General features: G+C 40.4%; 1 protein-coding gene across 1 annotated transcript in view; it reads left to right on the top strand.

The window, feature by feature from the left end:
• Positions 1-395: 395 nt before the first annotated feature.
• Positions 396-21,809, top strand: part of SUMO1 (small ubiquitin like modifier 1) — a 51,605-nt gene continuing 30,191 nt past the window's right edge. The window contains exon 1 of the mRNA XM_069068817.1: positions 396-556. Within this exon, the coding sequence (XP_068924918.1) occupies positions 545-556 (12 nt within the window). The 5' untranslated portion in view covers positions 396-544. The remainder of the gene's footprint in view (positions 557-21,809) is intronic.

Below are 21,809 nucleotides of genomic sequence, written 5' to 3'. Positions count from 1 at the left end.
TGGCTCGGAGCACCACGCCTGGCACGTAGTAGGCACTCGATACGTGCCTGCCCCGTTTTAACACCGCAACCCTGGACGAGCCCCTTCCCTTCTCTGGGCCTCAGCTTCCCCACACGTACGGCAGGAAGGGGGGCTGAGCTATCTTTACTGGACTAGGATGCGAATCCATTCACCGTTCCCGGAGGGCAGCCAGGACGTAGCCCCTAGGGGAAGAGCTCGATGCAGTCCGGCCCGAACCGCACGCAAGGACCTGGGCAGCGGCGATCGCGCCCAGCATGACCCCAACCGGGATACCCTGCTGGGTCGGTTCGGGACACTCCCCCCGCACCCAGCCCCTCTTCCCGCTTCTCCCGCCGCCCCCTCCAACCCTTCGCTCCTTTTCTGGGCGGGGAACGGAAGTGACGTAAGGCGCATCGGAAGTCCCTGCGGCCGCGGTGTTGTGCTGTAGGAAAGAGAGGGACAGCTTTAGGAACCCGGGAGAGTGATTCTCGCCTTTCCGAGGCCGGTATCGCGCCGAGACCCCCGGGGAGAAGCAGCCGTCGCCATGTCTGACCAGGTAGGCGGCTTAGGACCGTGGCTTGGCGGGGAGTCGAGCCCGGGGCCTGCGATATCGCGGTCCCGCCGGCCTCTCGGCCGGAGCTGGGAATGGGGGCGGGGAGGAGAGGGCACAGGAGACAGGGGAGGGGGCGGCGGGCGCGGGGCGATCAGCGAGCCAGGGCCGGCGCCGGGCTTCCGAACGTTCGGGGCCTGGCCTCCCGACGCCGGAGCCTCCTCGCTGCCCTGCGAGGAGTCCGTGCACTTCCCCGTGACCCGGGGCGCCCGAAGCACGTCGGGTCGCCGGCCCCGCGGGCCAGGTGTCAGCCGGCCCCGGAACCCTGCCCACCGCCCTGGCCAAGGCCCCCGGGGAGCGGCCGGGCCCTGCAGAGCCCCATCGCGCCTGGCGGCGGTCATTGGCGCCTAGGCCCCGGTTATATAACGGAAGAGGGAGCTCGCCGCGGCGGCCGGCAGGGCCTCGAGCTGGGGGGGGGAGGGGCCCGGCCGGAGCGCGGATTCCCCTTCGGATGCTGGGGACGCGGCGGCGGCGGGGCTGCAAGGTCGCCGGGAGCCCGGCAGCGCCGGCTGGCAGCCTGGCGACTGGGCCCGCGACAGGGCCGGGCGCCGCGCCCGCCCCAGCCTCAGGCTTGTTCTCTCTGGATTTTTTTTTTTTTTCCGGTGGATGGGGTGGATGGGGATCGTGACGGCTCCCCTTGTTCCGTGAACTTTTCCTGTTTGTTACTTTCGATTGGTTCGGCGTTTCCCCGGATTGCGCGGCCCCCGGCTCGCCCACCGCAGCCCTTTATCTGGGCATTGGCCTAGTGCTGATTGCTGTCTGCGTCCACCCCTGAGTAAAACAAAAGGACAGGACCCGAGGAGCTTCCCGCGGGTTTCCGAAAGCTACTATGCCAGGATACCCCGTTTCCAGCCTAGCCCGGGTGAATTAATTCGGGCTTTGAGTCCAGCCAGAGTCTTTGTAGAGGAGCCTTTCCCCACTTGCTACGTAGTTTGCTCTGTGTTTACAGCTAATTTACAATGCACTTGTTAACGTTCAGAGTATTCGATTAATGTCAAATGGAGAAAGTCAATTTGCTTGTATGAAAGAAAACCCTAAAATTTTTCCTTTTGATTCAGAACACTGCGGCAGGGTTGGTTTTTTAAATTTGGCAAACTTATCCACGTGTCTGGTTATTTGTCAGTTCTGTGCAGCATTACTGTTGAGGAAAACACATTGGGTTTTAGGAAATTGAGACATTTGGAAACGGGTTTTTGTTATAAAAGGCAAGCCATTATTTAGGGTAGTTCTGGATGGTCCTCGGCGCATTAATAGGCTAATTCATTCCCAAGTTGGCATCTGAATATCATTAAAACGTATCTCATTAAATTGTTTATTCAGTTACCAGTTAGAGAATACACGTAAAATATTTCATCTGTCTTTTGTTTGATGTTTAAGTAGTACTTGGGAAATGTGTTTCACATTTTTTATATAAAAGTATTTTGGGGGATGAGGAAGCAAACAAGCATTTATTAAGCACCTGCTATGTGCCAGGGGATTTACAAGATTTGATACTCAAAACAACCCTGGGAGGTAAGTGCCGTTATTATCCCTCATTTTACAGTTGAGGAAACTAAGGCATACAGGTTAAATCACTTGCCCAGGATTACAGAGCTGATGAAAAGTCCTAAGGCCAATTTCAATTCAGGTTTTCTGATTCTAGGTGCAGTGCTCTGTGCACTGGGACACCTTGCAGCCTCAAAATAGAAAGGAATTATTTGAGAAAATAAAAATTACTGTATCTTGCTCCAGAATAAAGTAGGCAAGTGTTACGAAATATGGGTAATTCCTTAGAAAGCTGGGAGGTAAGTTAGTAGTTATAGATTGAGAATTTGAATCATTTTTATCAGTTAAAGTTTATTAAAAGATGAAAGACCTGATTTTAAAAAAAGGTGAAAAACCCTCAGAGGATTTAAAATAAAGAGCAGGAGTCCAAAGTTTTCCAGTACAATGCCATTCAGTTTGTAGAATATTATGTACAACATCTGATCAAAAATTCTTCAAGTTCTGTTGGAAAAGCATCTTTTTTAGAAACCTCTCAGTTTTTTATCAGTCATAATAGCAAAACCAAGGAATAGTTCTTACATTTTTGCCTTTAAAATGAGAAAAGTAACCATTTATTTTGTAAATAGTATTTTATTTTTTCTAAGTACACGTAAAGATAGTTTTCAACATTCATTTTTATAAAATTTTGAGTTCTAAATTTTTCTCCCTTCCTCCTCCCCAACACAGCAAGCAATGTGATATAGGTTATACATGTGCAATCATGGTAACATTTACATATTAGTCATGTTGTGAAAGAAGAAACAGAACAAAAGGGAAGAGTCACAAAAAACTCCCCAAAAAGTGAAAATGTGCTTCTATCTGCATTTAGACTCCATATTTCTTTCTCTAGATGTCAGTAGCATTTTCTGTCATGAGTCTTTTGGAATGTCTTGGATCATTATATTGCTGAGAAGAGCTAAATCAATCATAGTTGATCATCACATAGTGTTACTGTTACTGTGTACAATGTTCTTCTGGTTCTGCTCACTTTACTCAGCATCAGTTCATGTAAGTCTTTCCAGGTTTTTCTGAATTCTGCCTGCTCATCATTTCTTATAGCACAATAGAATTCCATTATATTCACATATCACAATTTGTTTAGCCATTCCCCAATTGATGGGCATCCCCTCAGTTTCTAAATCTTTGCCACCACAAAAAGCTGCTATGAATATTTTTGTCTCTGTAGGTCCTTTTCCCCTTTTTATGATCTCTTTGGTATACAGACCTGGTAGTGGTATATTGCTAGATGAAAGTATATGCACAGTTTGATTGCCCTTTGGACTTAGTTCCAAATTGCTCTCCACTATGGTTGGATCAGTTCACAACTCCACCAACAAAGCACGTGTCCCAATTTTCCCATAGCTTCTCCAACATTTATCATTTTCCTTTTCTGTCGTATTAACTAACCTGATTAGTTTATATTTCTCTAATAAATAGTAATTTAGGGCATTTTTTCATATGACTATAGAGGAAAGTTAAACTTTTGAAAAGGTTTATTGGGCTAGATGTCATCACAGAGAACAAAGTACTTTTCGAGATAAAGTGAAACTCCTTTATATTGAAGGTGTAAAGAAACAGGACTGACACATATTGTGGATTTAGGAATCTCTAAATGATCACTAGATAATCACTGGGGAAAAAATGATTTCTGGGGCACTGGTGTGGAAGAACCATTGTTTGTAATGACTGTAGTGACCTTGGTTTTATGCTGTTTTAATTGTATTTCCCCATAAACTTTCCAATTTCCCCCCAACCCAAATGTAGGATCATAAACTTGGAACTATATGAGAACTTAAGTCTCTTCTATTCCAGCCCCTCGCCTGATTTTACAGATGGGTCACCTGAAGTCCAGAGAGTAGGTCCCAAAATAAGGAACTGGGATTAGAAAAGAGATTTTTTTTCCCTCCAGTGCCATTCTCTTTCCATTACAACATTATACCTCTTAAAACCGACCTGAAGCCCTACATTAAAACACAAAAAGATCTACAAATTGTTACATTGAAGTGGACTTTTATTTCTTATCTGTAAAAGGAGAACTTTTTAGACTTTGTTATTTCTAAGGTTCTTTTTCAACTGTGGTGCTTTCTGAGCATCCTAGGAAAGGTAGAGGCAAGAGTGATTTCAGTATAATACCCCCATCATCTTAAAAGATTCAGACCACAAATTTTCTCTTCCTGTTTGATTACAAAGATTTCCAACACCAACTGTTGTGTTTCAGTATTGCTGATTTCCAGCATTGTATTCATCGTTCTTTTTCTTCTTCTTCTTCACAGAGAGGAAGGCAGGGTAATTTGGGATTAAGTGACTTGCCCAAGGTCACATGGCTAGTTAAGTGTTAAGTGTCTGAGGCTCCATTTGAACTCAGGTCCTCCTGATTCCAGGGCCAGTGCTCTATTTCACTGTGCCACCTAGCCGCCCCCTGTGTATTCATTGTTAATAGAATGACATTGTAACAAAAAGATATCTGGTGGAATTTGTTATACAAGAATTTTACCTGTAGAAGTTATTTTTGGCATGGGGTATCTTTTGATTTTAATCTGTTTTTACAGGATTTCCCCTATATATCATTAATGCATCTTCCAAAAATTTCTTTCCTCCACAGAAGATTCAGGTACACTATATAATAATTTTTTTTCCCTTTGGGTATGGTAATATTCCTGCCAGTGTTCTTTAAAACTGTCTAATAATTGTTTATGCCACTAATCTTTGTAGGTCCAGCTTGAAGTTGGAAGAGTATGGTGAATTGATTTGTAAATGAAAATTTGCCAGTTATGTTTTTTATGTATAGGAACACAAATATTTCAGAATTTAGCTTTGACTTGAGCGTGTAGTTAAGGTAATACTGAAAAAATAAGTTGTTGAACTCAAAATCTTTATGTTGGCTTCTTTGGGGCAAGAAAAATTTGTCATTTTTTTCCTGCATGAGGCAGACTTAAGATTGCCACTTGGAAACTGCAGATTGTATTACAAGCCAATCTGAAGAAACATCCAGTTAAAGTAGTAGTTAATAGCATTTTGGAACCTGAATACAGAGGTCATTTTTATATCACCGATTTAAGAGAGGGGTGAATAGTTCATATGGGAAATCTAAAAGACATGAAGTTTAAATATCTTGTATTTTGCCAGGTACAGCATTGATACCTCAGCTCAAATGAAATAACATGTAAGGTGCTTAGCAAACTTTAAAATGCTATTTAGTATCAATTATCGTTATTTTTATTACCTTCTTTTCCAGTAATGAAATAGGGAGGGTGCCTGTAAAGAAATGAAGCAGCAGGCATAGTCTTCATGATTCAGTGGGAACTTTTATGTTGTATTCTGTTTGTCCCCTCTGCTTTGAAGGAAGACATTCTAAGGAAATGAAAGTGGTCAAAATTTATATATATATAATTTACTTGGTTAAATTAGGACTATTGGATTAGCCTTCTGATTGGTTTCCCTTCCTCAAGTCCCTTTCCGTTCCAGTCTATCCTCTGCTCAGCTGTCAAATTGATCTTCCTGAGGTGCATGGTTAGACTGTGTCACTCCCCCTATTCAATCAACTCCAGTAGGATCAAATAAAAAATTCTGTTTGGTTTTCAAAGCCCTTCATAATCTGACCCCCTTCTACTTTTCCAGTCTCCTTATACCTTCTCTCCTCCACAAACTGTGGTCCAATGACACCGAACTTGCTTTTGAACAATACTGGCTCTTAACATTTTCACTGACTCTCTCTTTCCTATGACTAGAATTCTCTCCCTCCTTATCTCATCTCTATTGCTTCCTTCAAGTCCCAGCTAAAATCTCACCTTTTAGAAGAAGCCTTTCCCCCTGAGTACTCAAAAAGTTTCCTCTCTTGGTAATCCCTTAGTTTATCTTATATGTAATATAGTTTGTATAGTTGTTTTCATATTTCTCTCCCTCATTAGACTGTGAGTTCCTTGATAGCAAGGACTATCTTTTTTGCCTTGGTTTCTCCAGAGCTTAGTACAGCGCCTGGCACACAGTGGGAGCTTAATTAGTACTTTTTAATGGATTTACTGACTGATATGTCATTTTATTACAGAGTATTTCAACTTTATTTACTGAGTATTTTATTACTGAGTAAATTTCCACCTTTGGAGAATCTTATATTTAATATTTTATTTTAAGAGGTATGCTATTCAGTTTTTTCAGTTGTGTCCCATTCTTAGTGACCCCATTTGAGGTTTTCTTGGCAAAGATACTGGAGTGGTTTTGCCATTTCCTTCGCTAGCTCATTTTTTTTTATTAAACTTAAATTTATTAATTTGTTTGTTTCCTTTTAGTTTACAGGATTCAATTCCACAATTCCTTGAATTTCACATTTTGTCCCCCTCCCTCCCCTCCTCCCCCCCATGGCGGCTTATTATCAAGTATAGGATCTGTAAATACTTTCACATTATACAATGGTCAGGTTATAAGGATGGATTGTACCAGCTGGAATGAAAAATGGTAAAGAGGACATAAAATCAAATAAGAGAACAAAAAAGATCAGGTATTTTGCTTCCACCTGGATATAAATTTAGTTCTTTCTCTGGATGCACGTTTTTCTCTCCATCATGCGTCTTTTGGGATTGACTTATATCCCTGCATTGTTGAGAAGAGTCCAGTCTATCACAGTTGGTCATCACACATACGTTGTGTCTGTAATTGTGTACAAATTTCTCCTGGTTCTGCTCTTCTCCCTCAGCATCAGTTCTTTTAATCCTCTCCAGGTAAATATGAAGACTGCTCGTTAGCTCATTTTACAGATGAGGAACTGAGGCAAACAGGGTTAAGTGACTTGCCATGGGTCATATAGCTAGTTAGTGTCTGAGGCTGTATTTGAACTTAGGGAGATGAGTCTTTCTGATTCCAAGACTGGTCCTCTATCCACTGTGCCACCTACTTGCCTAAGATGTGTGAGTTGTACTAATAATATTGGTGCTTTTGGGCACTTTTTTTGCCTGTAACTGGTAGAACTGATGTTAGCTTGTTTTTCCACTTCTGGAAGCTATGAAAACCAGCTGAAGGGAGCAAGGTTTATTGACTAGGCCAAATATCCCTTCTTCATTCATTCAGCAAACATTGGATGGTACTAGTAATAGAATCAGTCTAATATTGGCATATGACATGTATACAAATAACTATAATATATTAGTGCAAGAGAAAGGGGTACAAAGTACCCCGTGAAGTCTTAGATGATGAATAGTAATTAACAACTTGGGTAGATGCCATTTTCATTGGAGTTTAAAGGAATGGTAGGGATTCACTAGGCTCAGAGGGTTAGCTGGAGGAAGGGTAGGAATGGGTGAATGGAAAGACATGGGGGATAAAAAGTATGAGCAAAGGCATAGAGCTACCATGTTTCCCCGATGATAAGACACTGTCTTATTAAAATTTTTGGACAGAAAAACACCAGAGGGCTTATTTTCAGGGGAGGGCTTATTTTAATGAACATTGACAGCAATTTTAATAAACAGGTAAATGTGAACAAAAAAATGTACCTTTATTCAGTAAGCAAATCACTGGGGAAGAACAGGATGACGTGCTCACTGCTGCAGCTCTGATTGGATGCAGCTCGGAGCGCGGCGTGCGTTTCACGGAGGGGGGGGACGGTGCATACAGAGGGTGCCGTAATGTAGCCTGTAGAGCAGGGGATCACCTTCACTACAGTAGCAATCTCAATAGGGCTTATTTTCGGGGGAGGGCTTATTTTAGAGGAATCTTACACAGTAAGGGGAGGGCTTATTTTCGGGGAAACACGGTAACAAGGCATGTGCAGGAGTATTAAGGGAATGTCAAATAGTCTAGTTGAACTTGAGTATAGACTGGAGTTCTGTGAGATAAAGCTGTAAAGTAAGGTTGATACCAGATGGTGGAGGCCCTTGAATGTAAGATTAAGGTGTTTAGTTTATAAGGCAGAAGTAAGCCGTTGAAGTGTTTTGAACAGGAGTGATATAGGCACATCTATGCTCAAGGAAGACTAATTTGTCAGTGATACTAAGAATATACTTGGCAATACCCTAGATCAGGGACCCCTTGCCTACTATGGTAGCTAAGAATGATTTTTACATTTTAAAATAAAATATGATTGTATTTAAAAATGTAAAAACCATTCTTAGCTCTACAGAGCCCAGTGTCTAGACTTGGCTTTAGTTTTCCAACCCTTGGTATAGATAAGTGGTAATGAGTGTGAGACTAGGATGATGGTAGTGAAAATGAAGAGAATGAAGTTTTGGTCACATTGTGAGTTCTTGTCCCAAAAGCTTGGATCTTTGGGTTTATCAAACAGTAGGTTACTGTGGTCATTACCTATTGTGTATTTATTGTGTGCCCATTACTCTGTCCTTTAGTACCAGATTATTTTTATGACTACTGCTTTGTAAAGACAGTTTGAGATCTAGTACTGCTGTCCTACCTTCCTTCCTTCCCCCCCCCCCCCCAATAATTCCCTTGATATTCTTGACCTTTTGTTCTTCCAGATGAATCTTTTTTTTTAGCTCTGTAAAGTAACTTTTTGGTAATTTGATTGGTATGGCACTGAATAACAAGATTAATTTAGGTAGAATTGTCATTTTTATTATATTGGCTTGACCTACTCATGAGCAATTAATATTTTTCCAGTTGTTTAGACCTGACTTTATTCATGTAAAAAGTGTTTTATAATTGTGTTCATATAGTTCCTGGGTTTGTCTTAGCAGGTAGACTCCCAAGAATTTTATATTGTCTACAGTTATTTTAAATGAAATTCCTCTTTATCTCTTGCTGCAGGACTTTGTTGATATAATATAGAAAAGCAGATGATTTATGTGGGTTTATTTTATATTCTGTAACTTTGCTAAAGTTAATTATTTCCACTAGTTTTTTAGTTGATTCTCTGGTATATTCTTCAAGTATAATGATGATATATCTAGCAGAAGTAATGATGTAAGAAAGTTGGCAAAGGTAAGCTTTTAGGGAAAGATAAATTTGATTTTATAAATGGTGAGTTTGAGGTGTGGGAATGTCCAGGGAAAATAGTGTGAGTCAAAGCCATTATACTGTGAGGAGAGGAAGGACTCTCTACCTATAAAATTGGCAGTCTTATGTGTAAATTTGATAATTGAAGGTGTGGAAACCATGAGATCTTGAAAAGGGAGAAGAGAGATAACCAAACATAGAATCTATGGAATATTTACCTTAAGGAACAAAAAGATCATAGAGACATAGAAAGAGTCATAAGATCATAGCTTCAGAGTGGGAGGAGACCTTAGAGATAATTTTATAGGTGAAGAAACTGATATTTAAGAGAGTTTAAATCATTGGTCCAATGTGATGTGTACATGCGTGCATGCATGTGTGTGCATACACACACATCTGTCTCTCTAGATAAAAGTGGAACTAGGACTGGAATCCTCATCTTCTGGCTCCCAATCAAGTGGATTCTACAACATCAAAGGTTATGTGATTAACTAAATGCCTGTGGGGGACTAGACTATGCTTTGTTAAATATTATACAGTGCTTAACCACATTTTGGAGACTGTATGAAAGCAGTTGATTGTTTCTAAAGATCAAGTTTAATAAAAAAAAAATATTAGTGAAACCAAGTGAACTGGGAAGGGGAGAAAAAGGAATGGTATTTGAATGGAGAGAGGTTTGACCCCAGTATGATGCTACTCCCCATCTTCTTCCACAGTGATGTTGGTGGAGTAGATGAAAAGGGGCAAGGAGGTCTAGGAATTGACACTCTAAATGTGTCTTTTGCTAATGACCAGTAAATTGATGTGTCATTGGAATAGTTGAATCTCATCAATATTATTGACCTTGTGATTAAAAAATAGAAGACGCAAGGAAATTGTAGTTAAATGAAAGGATGGTTCTCCTTGGAAGGGCAGTTGTCCAAAGACAGTAAAAAATATATCCTGGCACATTTGGTCATCTCATCTGGCATTGCTCATAATGATGACCATAAGGAAGAGGAACACCACAAAACTCACTGTAGCTTGTGTCCCAGAATACACTGCAAAGGTTGACACAGTAAAAGAGTGATACCTCATGTCGATGAAATGCATTAAGGTGTATTCTCATCCAACAACCTAGTAAATTCCTGTAGGAATTTTTATCCCCATTTTATAAAAGAAGCAGCTGGGGCTCAAAGAAGTTACATCATTTGCTCTTGCTCGCATAGCTAATGAGTGTCAAAGGTGAAATTTGAATCCAGGCATCACTTGATCACCAAGTTCACATACCATGCTAACTTCCAACAAGAATTGGACAAGATCTTCCAAACTCTGATACTTTGATGTATGATAACTTAGGTGGGTGGGTCCAGGGGAAGATAGTGTAAAGTATGTAGGAAAAATGCTTCAGGATTAAGAATTGTGTGATCCTTGCCCTGTCAAGAGGGGCAGTGTGGTGCAGTAGAAAGAATACTGGCTCTGAATTCAGTAGACCTGGATTCAAACCCTAACTCTTGTGGCCTGCTACTTGTGACTTTGGGCAAGTCATTTAAAATCTCTCTGAGCCTGAGTATCTTTCTCTATAAAATGAGGGAGTTGGACTAGATGACCATCTCTTAGGTGTACCTTTCAGCTTTTGATCTATGATCTGAAGCATCCTCAGAGAAACTACTCAGTGCACTAGAGAAATTTCTTTAGTTCTTTTACAATTCCTTGGAGATTTGTATTGCACTTAGACTATTTCCTGCCTGATTGTTCTCTCTTTTTCTGATCATAAATTTCCTAGATGTTTTTATAGCACTAATTGTGTGTGCAGAGTCATATGTATGCATTATATAGCTTTCCATCGCATTTTGGATCATATGAAATTTTACTTCTTAGATTTGGTGACCCATCATTTGCAGCTATGTAAAATTTCTTGGAGAATTTTGATATAAAAAATGGATTTTCGTGTCAGATTGACTTTGGGATTTCAAATTTCAAATTGTTCAAGGCTCAATTTTCCAAATTCATGAGCCCCCCCTTTCAATTTTGAGCCTACCTAATTTGCCTATTACAGTGCCTGTTCAATAATAATAGTTATAATAGTGTTTACATAGCCCTTTAAGGTTTACGAAGTGCTTCACAAATAATATCTTATTTGATCCTTATAAAAACCCTGTGAAGGAACCATTATTATTATTTCCATTTTACAGATGAGTAGACTGAGATCAGAAAACAGAACAAACTTCTCTAGGGTCACACAGCTAGTAAGTGTCTGAGGTCAGATTTGAACTTAGGTCTTCCCGATCCAGGCCCAGAACTATAATCTGCTGCACCACCTAGCTATCCAAGATAGATCAGTCTATCTATCGATCTCTCACCCACCAAACCTCTCCCTACATTGCTCTCTAATACATATCATAGTGACTGTGACATAGTCTGTACAGTGAATTTTTTTTATCCATTTGATTTTTCCCCTGTGCATTATTAAATGTTTTTTTTGGGGGAGTGGCAATTGGGGTTAAGTGACTTGTCCAAGGTCACATGGCTAGTTTTTTTTTTGGTGTGTGTGTGTGTTAAGTTTCTGAGGCCGGATCTGAACTCAGGTCCTCCTGACTCCAAGAGCAGTGCTGTATTCACTGAGCAACCTAGCCATCCCTAAATGTTTTTCTTTTTAATTTGGTTGTGGATTTCATCTAATGATCCTATATAATTCTCATAGAGGAGGCCTTGTATTCTGGAACTTCCTGCAGATGGCACAGTGTCATTTGCCAAATATAGCGTTGTCATTAGGAAAATTCTGTTTGTACAGGACAAAGGATCATAGATGGAGACCTGTCCTTAGAGATATAATGTAGTGTCCAGCCTGCTTTTGGTATAGATGAAGAAACTGAAACCAGAGAGGTTAACTACCTTACCCAAAGATACATAACAGCAGAACCAAGGCCCTGATGTTTTTTTAATCAGCAAAAAATTTGCCTTCTCTTCCCTCCTCTCCCCAGTTGACAATGATGGAAAACCCAAACCTTTTACATGTTATGTTACAAGCAGATGTGTAGTCAAGTAAAACAGATTTCTTTATTAGCCATGTCAAAAAATATGTGTCTCATTCTGAGCTATGGAGTCCTTTGCCTCTCTATCAGAAGGTTGGTAGCATGTATCATCCTTAGTCGTCTTAGTCATTAGGGTGAGCAGAGTCCCTAGTCTGTCAGAATTGTTCCCCTTTACTATATTGTTGTCATTGTATCTGGTTCTGTTCCTTTCACTCTCCATCAGATCATACAAATCTTCCCAAATTTCTATGAAATCCTCCTCCTCAGCAGTTCTTACAGCATATTCCATCACATTTATATGTAGACCATTATTTTTTCAACCATTACCATGTTTCCCTGATAATAAGACCTATCCCGAAAATAAGCCCTATTGAGATTGCTACTGTGGTGAAGGTGATCCCCTGCGCTACACGCTACATTACGGTGCCCTCTGTATGCACTGTGTTCCCTCCCCCGTGAAACGCACGCCGTGCTCCGAGCTGCATCCAATCAGAGCTGCAGCAGTGAGCGCATCATCCTGTTCTTCCCCAGTGATTTGCTTATTGAATAAAGGTACATTTTTTTGTTCACATTTACCTGTTTATTAAAATTGCTGTCAATGTTCATTAAAATAAGCCCTCCCCTGAAAATAAGCCCTCTGGTGTTTTTCTGTCCCAAAAAATAATAAGACAGTGTCTTATTATCGGGGAAACATGGTACCTAGGCTGTGGGCACCTCAGATACCCATTCTTTGCCACCTCAAAAGGAGGTTATAAATGTTATGTTCTTAGTTTATTTTGCTAATGATGAATCACTCCCTTAATCTACTCTTTTTAATTCCCCTTTCTTCCCTTTGCCATCCATTTCCTTCTTGAGGGAAATGTATTTCTGTACCGTGTGTGTGTGTGTGTGTGTGTTCGTTCTCTTCTCTCCTTTTACTGGTTCGCATGACAGTGAAGTTTAAGCGCCAGCCACTTCCCCCCACCCCCTCCTTGTTTGTGTAGATTCCTATTTGTGCATACTGATTATGTGAAATACTTTTCCCTAAACTTAATTTCTTCCATGAACCCCCCCCCTCCAAGAACATTCCCCTTCCCTTGTTTCTGTTCTTCTCTTAAAATCATCAAGACATAGCAGTCCTTCCATCTTATTAGACTTTCTCTGTGACACTTGATGATAGGGTTCAGAGAAGACACATGCGGCATCTCCTCATGTAAGAATGTCATCAGTTTATCCTTGTTTATTCTTTCATCATTGTTCGTTCCTGTTTACCTTTTTATGTTTCTCTTAACTTCAGTGTTGGAATTTCTAGGTTTCTTCACAGCTCTGGTCTTTTCATCAGAAATGCTAGGAAGTCTCTCTGTTTCATTAAAGGTCCATTTCCACCCCCCACCCCCAAGCATGATCATAATACTCTGTTGTGCTGAGCAATTTATTTTTAATTATAAGCTTACATATCTTTTATTCCATATTCTCTTCCCCTTTATAGTGGAGGCCGCTAAAATGTTGTTTGATCCTTCCCATGGCTTCTTGGTACTTGAATTCTTTTTTTTTTCTGGGTTCATACATACAGTATTTTTTCTTTGAGTTGGAAGTTGTGGATTTTGGATATAATTTTCCTGAGAGTTTTCATTTTGAGACTTCTTTCAAAAAGTGTCTTAGTGGGTTCTTTCTGTTTCTCTCTGGTTCTAAGAGATCTGTGTGGTTTTCTTTTAAGATTTCTTGAAAAAGGATGTCTAGCTTCTTTTTTAGTCATCACTTTCAGGTGTTCCAGTGATTCTTACATTTTTTCTCCTTGATCTGTTTTCTAGGTCCATTTTTGTTAGGAGATACCCACATCAAGGGTCAGCAAACTGTGGCTTGTGGGCCAAATCTTAGCCCCCCTGCCTGTTTTTATATATCCTGAGTCAAGATTGGTTTACACAAAACCAGTAGTGGGGTAGATTTGGTCCATGGACAGAAAAGGCAGTTCATCTGTCCTTTCCTCACATTTTATTCTACTTCAGTGGTTTGACATTGTTGTAACATTTTTTTATTGTTTCATGGAGTCATTGGTTTCAGTTTGGTCCATTCTAATTTTCAGAGAGTGTGTGCTTGGACAGGTTTATGTAGCTCTTGCTCCAAACTCTTAATTTCCTTTCCAGTTCTTTCTTCCACAGCTCTCATTTCTTTTCTGATCTTTTTCCTCTAGCACTCTCATTTCCTTTATTAAAAACACCTTTTAATATTTTTAAAAACTCATCTTCTCCAGAAATTGTAGTTGAATTTGTGTCTAAGTTGTTACTCTTGGAGGCACTACTTAAAGATATTTTGGAGTTGTTCTCTTCTACTGGGTCTTTTGACCTGAGTATCTGTCATACTAACTTTTTGTGGTGGGATTCTTTTTTTTATTTGTTCATTCTTTCAGTCTGCTTCCTGACTTCAACCTTGTTGTTAGGGCTGGGCTTTGTTCATTTCTGTAGGGAAGCTCTGAGCTAGTCCTTTTAAGCTTCTTTCTTAGGATAATAAGTATTGTGTCATTCCAGAATCTCAAGGGACAACTTGGCTGGGAACCTGCAAACTTTCTGTGCTTCCACAGTGCTCTGTACCAGGTCAAAGTTTGATCACTCCCCCCACTCCACCCTCAGCTCTGCAAGTTCCTGACCTTGGTTTGGGTCTGTATAACATTAGGCTGCTGCTAGACCCAAACCCTAGCTTATCAGTCAGCTGGGAAACTATTAGTTCAGTGTGACAGAACTATAAGCTTTTGTTTAGATTCCTTTCTTGGTTGTTATTCTGCAGGCTTCAGGCTTCTAGTAGAAGCTGAAACTGAGACCCTGTCCTGGTCCAAGCCACGTGGCTGCTCTGTTTCTGAGCTTGCTCTTTTTTCTGCAGGCAGAGTAGGGCCTGCCACTCTTCTTTACTTTTAGATGCAGGTTTCCTCCTCAATCTGACCCATACAATAACTCACTCGCTGGGTTATGTATTGGTATTACTGTCTTGATTCCCTGCCGTGGTTCTGGGACTTCTTTTGCCAGGGTGCACAGCCTCTCCCTTGTGCCAGACTTAGTTCTCAGGGTCCATAGACTTCTCTGGGTATCTCTCTGTGTGTACTGGGGTTAGAAAAGTGACTCACTCACTTGGATTTCCCCATCAGGGTTTGGTCTGGTATGTTTTCTAGATCTGTTTGGATTAACTGGGAGGATGAGGAGAAGCTTTTGTAGTATTGCTTCCTGCTACTCTCCTATCTTGACTACCTCATTCATTCTTTTCCATTGCACTCTTCTTCCACTGCAGTGGTGAATACCTTCAATGAACATACACTTCCCTTGTTTTTGCTTTACTTGATGATAAAAATCAGAGAATCATCGAACAAAGTTATCTCTGGTTGTGTTTTTCATGGAAGCTCATTTTATAACTTTTGCATAAGAGACAGCTATTAAGGCTGTATTTTGTTCTGCTGAGTCAGATGTTTTTAAAAATAATCAACAAATAAGGATTATGTCCACCATATGGCACTATAGTATAAAGCCTTATTGTTATTGCCAGGTTGTCTAATTGACAATATTGTATAATTGCTTACATTGCCTTTTCACTGATGGAACTTCCATAGTAGTAATGGGGGATTGTAAAAGGGCTGAGTTTGTTAATAATCACTCTTTAATTAAAAAGAAAGTTTTGATACTGTCTACTAAATATTTGTTTGTGTTCCAACATCTGTTATAAAGGATGAAGTAGAGCAACCCTGTGTAATGGGAATGTAAATTTGTAAGATCTTCCCTGCCCCTAGGCTAAAGTGCACCTGGAGCCTGGAGTGGGAGGCTTGTTTTTCAGTAGATACCGTGTTTCCCCGATAATAAGACCTATCCCGAAAATAAGCCCTCCCCTTACTGTGTAAGATTCCTCTAAAATAAGCCCTCCCCCGAAAATAAGCCCTATTGAGATTGCTACTGTAGTGAAGGTGATCCCCTGCGCTACACGCTACATTATAGTACCCTCTGTATGCACTGGCCCCCCCCCCCCCGAAACGCACGCCGCGCTCCGAGCTGCATCCAATCAGAGCTGCAGCAGTGAGCGCGTCATCCTGTTCTTTATTGAATTCATTATTGAATAAAGGTACATTTTTTTGTTCACATTTACCTGTTTATTAAAATTTCTGTCAGTGTTCATTAAAATAAGCCCTCCCCTGAAAATAAGCCATCTGGTGTTTTTCTGTCCAAAAAAATAATAAGACAGTGTCTTATTATCGGGGAAACATGGTACTTCTTGATTGGCCAGTGAGTCAATAAGGTTGTTACATTCTCTGAGCCAGGAGAAGGCTATATAAGCCCTGATGTGTAGCTTTGTTTTGGGGCTCACTTTGAGAAGTGTTCTGTGATTTGATCAGATGAAACTCTGGAAAGCCGTTGTCCAGAGCCCCCCAGCTTTGAAAAACCCAGATGTTGATTTGGTATGGATGTAATGGTTGGACAGTTTGGAAATCTGTCTACTTGATCTGTTTCTGTCTTCATAATTCTGTCTGTATATTCTGAAGTCCGGCGTGCTGACCTCTTTGCCCTGAACTAGGTAAACGATACATGTTTGACTGATTAAAGTAAGCTTGTTAACCCATTTTGAGTTGCTTTCCTTCATCAAAGCAGATCCAAGAACCTGTATTGGCAGACACCCTGGGGATGCTGGGGTGCTTGCTGCTACACTCTGTGAAGAACTTGCCTCATAACTGTGTTTAGTTATTTCAGAGTGAATATGGATACTAGAGAGGATAGAAAGATTTGGTTTCAGGTTAACAATTATTTTAGTGGGTAGTTTATAAAAGTTATTGCCACACAGCTATGCAGATCTCTTTGAAAACTTACTAATTTGCCTGTCTGAAGTCATCACTCTTTTTTTTTTTGAGACAGTCGGAGTTGAGTAACTTGCCCAAGGTCACACAACTAGTAAGTGTCTGAGGTCACATTTGAACACAGGTCCTCCTGCTTCCAGGGCTGGCGCTCTGTGATACCTAGCTGCCTCTCATCACTCGTGTGTGTGTGTGTGTGTGTGTGTGTGTGTGTTTTCAAGGGGGGAAGGCAAGGCAATTGGGGTTGTAACTTGCCCAAGGTCTCACAACTAGTGTCAAGTGTCTGAGGCCAGATTTGAACTCCAGTCCTCCTGCCTCCAGGGCTGGTGCTCTATTCACTGTGCCTCCTAGCTGGCCCTTCCTCACTCATGTCTTGTGCCTTAATTGGGTTCTCTAGTCTCTAAACTCTCCATGACTTCATTAGCTCCCTTGGATTTACCTGCACTGAGCACAGTGCCTGGTATATAAATGCTTCTTGACTTACCTTTATGCAGATGCCTCATAGATCTGTATATTTATCCTTAGTCTCTTCCTCTCTTGAGTTTCAGTCCTGCCTCACTAACTGCTTATTGAGCACTTCCAGAATAGTATTTACTCTTTATACCTAAACCCTATCTTTTCTTCTCTGTTTCTATCAAGAGTGCCATGCTTCATCCTTGGTTTGCATACTTGGAATCATCCTTGACTCCTCACTCTCCCCCACCTCCTCTCTATTCAGTTGCTTGTTGTGTTCTCTCCGTTCTATTTTTGCAGTATCTCTTGGATCCATGCCCTTCTTTTTTGCGGGGGTGACCACTATGGTTCGAGCTTTTGATGCCTCATGCCTGGGCTGTGGTAAGCAGCCTCTTCTTTGACCTTCTCAGGTTGGGTCTCTCCCCACTCCATCTAGATCAGCCTCTACATAGCTGCCAAAGCACAGGTTGGATCCTGTGGTGCTCTTGCTCATTGAGCTCTTAGTGACTCCAGGTCCAATCCAGACCTTGCAGCCTGACTTCAGCCAGCCTTTTCTGTTTTATTGTACGTTGCTTTCCTGCACATGCACTTCCAGTGAAACTGGCTTATTTAGGTCACACACTCTCAGTTTTCTACCTTTGTGCCTTTGGACAGGGTGTCCCTCATTCCTGGAATAAACTTCTTCCTTACAGCTATCTTTTAGCATACAATATGAATAATTATTAATCCTTCAAGGCTCAGTTCGTGTCACTTCCTATCCTAGAGGCCTCTCCTAATGCTCCCTAGTTGCTAGTGTACTCCCCTTGGGAAAATACTTTATTTTTCTGTATATTTTGTATTATATTATCTGTGTACTTAATTGTTTCCTACTGTCATGAATGTAAGCTCTTTGATAGAGACTGTTAGACTTGTGTCTTTTGTGTCCTAGATGGCCATTGCATTGTCCATTGGACAGTACTAGGCACAAAAAAAGCATGTAGATACTGAGTTGAATTGCACTGAATGCCTGAACATAGTGTGGAGCTTCCATGGCTGGTAACTGAAAGAGAGCTTTCAGTTATGAGAGGAGGATGGAGGGGGGTAGGGAGTGCTGTCAAAGTTGAAGGCTGAGTAAAAAGTGGTGATCTCATCTCCCCGCCTGAACTTGAATTTGATGTCAGTTGAGTAGTTTCACCCCTAGAAAAATGATGAAGCCTACACAGAAGATTCCTTTAAACTACTTTTTGTAGAGCAAGCGAACATTCAGTTTATAGACTTTGAGTCCTCAGAAGCATAAATCCCCCTATTCCTTTATTGTTTTGAGGCTAAAAAGGGGAGTTAAGGGAGTAGAAATAGTTCATTTACATTTCAGTGAAGATTAGGATTGGAGGCATCTAAATGGCTCAGGGAGTAGAGTGCTGGCCTGGAGTCAGAAAGACCTGAGTTCTAATGTGACCTCAAATGTAATGGTGGACAAGTCACTTAATGTCTCTCTGTTTGCCAGACTCCCTTGGGGGAGGAAATGGCAAGCTACTCCATTATCTTTGCCAAGAAAACAATGTGGAACACAACTGAACAACAGATAAGAAGATAAGGGGTTAGTTTGTAGGAAATAGACTTTTAAGAATTTTTGTAATTTTAATCTTTTTTTTTTCTTCTTTAAACTCCTGCTTCCTTGTTTATAACCAGTAAAAACACTTAGAGGGAAAAATCTGGTTACTTATTGGGAAGGGTGGCAGAGTCAGGAATCTTGTCTTCCATTTCCATGTGAAGCTTGGGAGAACTAGCCAGGTAGATAAGCGAGAGGGTAGTGGCAGGGAACCAGGGAGCACAGGTGTGACGCTCTGGGGTCCTATAGGAGCAAAGAAAGTGCAGCATGGGGAGCTGGCCCAATATTAAGAAGTGGCTACAGGAGGCAAATACTGATTGACAGGGGAGGCCCCATATATTTGTCTACCTTAGAGTCCAGTAAGGTTTTCCCCAGTGAGGAGACTTTATATTCTGTGGCAGAGGGATAAAAAAAAAAAAAACACCTAGTATTAAGAGGCACACAACAATTGATAAAATATATTCTGAGTAGTCAGAATAAAGTGATGAAGTACTTTACTCATTGTTGAATGATACCCGGACAATTTAAAACTCATAGCAAATAAGAGAGGGGGTAAGGATTTGCTCCTGAAAGCTTATACTTGATAGCAAGGAAGGGGAAAGAAAAACTATAAAAAGCAAAAAACAGCAATCTGTATTCATTTACTACAGTCTAGGAATATACAACTTTAAATACTTAAATAGATTCCAAGGGCATGATACAATTATACCAGGTTTATAATGTGCATCTAGGTGTTGCACTGGATAGAGTCTGGGCAATTTATCTTCTTGAGTTCAAATTTGGCCCTCAGATGTGTAGTAGTTACGTGACCTTGGGCAAGTCACTTAACCCTCTTTGCCTCAGTTTCCTAATTTGTAAATGAGCTAGAGAAGGAAATAGGGAACCACTCCAGTATTTTTGCCAAGAAAACTCTAAATGGGGTCATGAAGAGTCAGACATGATTGGTGCAACTGAACAACAGTGACAAACATAATATATAGTTTGTGTTCATAATTATAATGCCAAATCATTAAGAAATTATGATTAGTATTCTTGAAGAAGGCAGGAAAATATGTATTTTGTAATGCATCTTAGAAGAATTTCCATCCAAAATAAAATCCAGTTTAAAAAATTAAGTTGTTAAATAAAAGTTTATTTTTCTAAAATCAGTAATCTGTAATTGTCTAGGAAATTCATTTAAACACTCTAAGGGTTCTGGATAGTGGAAGTTTTGTGGTGGTTTCATTTTAAATATAGAAACCTGATTCCATATATAGAATTAGTTTTTTATATTCCAAACTTTTAAACACTGAAAAAATGATCATTCCTATATACAAAAAAAGAGTATTGTATCTGAAAGGGTAACTATTCTATATATACCTTTTTGCTTTGAAAAAATATATTAATAACTCAACTTGTTACTTTGAAAATCATCCTGCTCCTCTTGTATTCTGCGGACTTTTGAAGATTTTTACATGACCTTTTTTTCTTTAGCATCACCAAACTTCCCTTCGACCCCCACACCTTAATTAAAAACAAGGGCAAAAATGCCTTATAACAAACAGATAAGCATAGTCAAGCAAACACCCGCACGGTGGCTATGTCCAAAAATGTCTGTCTTTGCACTTTGAGACTGTTACTTTTCTGTCGGGAGGCTGGTAAACCTTGCCTCATTATAGGTCCTTTGGAGATAGAGTTGGCTTTGATCAGAATTGTTAAATCTGGCAAAAAAAATTTTTTTTTTACCATGTTATTATTGTATAAATTGCTCTTTTTCTGTCCATTTTATTCTATATCAGTTCTTACTTCCTAGGATTGTCGAAAATTATTTCTTACCATTTTTTATAGTGTAGTAATATTCTGTTAGATTCGTATACTGCAGTTTGTTCATCCATTTCCCACATAATGGGAACCACCTTAGTTTCCAGTTGTTTGCTTTTCTTTGTTTCCTTTAAATGTCCCTTTGGGAATTTTGCTTGTGAGTTTTCCCTTGCCATTATTATTCCTATCCCTTCCAGTTTCTCTGTAGAGTTTGATATGTGTTTGTCAGTAATCATTTATTATGTACTTACAACCTGGGCACTAGGTTCAGTTCTGGGAATAATGGAGAAAGCAATCTGTGATCTCACTGGTCTGGACAATACCTTCCCTAATGCAGATCACAGCCCCTTGTGGCCTGTGCATCTCATTGTCATTCTTGTCTGTGTCTTCCTTTATTGATTGAGCAAGTCATCTACCTAACTGGAGGTATTCCAGGGAGAACTCAGACTGTCCACCCATGTGACTGGTTTTCATAAAGCTGTGTAATCTGTAAATAAAGAATAAACCCTCATTTCAACTGTAGTTATGTTGAAATGCAATATTCACATCCCAAAATCATTAGTATAGAGCTGCTCTGGTGTTAACAAATTAATAAACAATCATTTATTAAGTGTCATTCTATACTTGGCACTGTACTAGGTGCTGAGAATGCAGATACATAAGTGAGATAGTCCCTGCCCTCAAGAAGCTTAAGGATCTACTATGTGCTGGATGAGTGCTGGAGATAAAAAAAAAAAAAAGCGAAAGACAGTCTTTGCCCTGAAGGAGCTCACAAACAAAAGGAGGGATTTAGTAAGCAAACAAATATATACAAACAGCTATATAGAAGATAAGTAGGAAATACCGAACAGAAGGAAAGCACTAGAATTAAGAGGGATTGGGAAAGGCTTCCTGTAGAAGTTGAGATTTTTGCTGGAATTTGAAGCCAGTAAAGCAAGGAAGGAGAGCTTTCTAGGCATGGGACTCAGAGAAACTATCTGGAGGCAAGAAATGTTTGAGGAATAGCAAGGAGGCCAGTGTCACTGATTCTGAGAGTATGTATGGGAGTGGTGGTGTATGATGTAAGAACATTGGAAAGAT

This window comes from Petaurus breviceps, unplaced genomic scaffold (assembly GCF_028583685.1).
Source record: "Petaurus breviceps papuanus isolate PSGF00001 unplaced genomic scaffold, PetGlider_PUasm1.0 90769, whole genome shotgun sequence".
Classification (NCBI taxonomy): Eukaryota; Metazoa; Chordata; class Mammalia; order Diprotodontia; family Petauridae; genus Petaurus; species Petaurus breviceps.
Note: the sequence above shows the minus strand (reverse complement) of the source record. Positions and strands in the feature narration are given on the sequence as shown.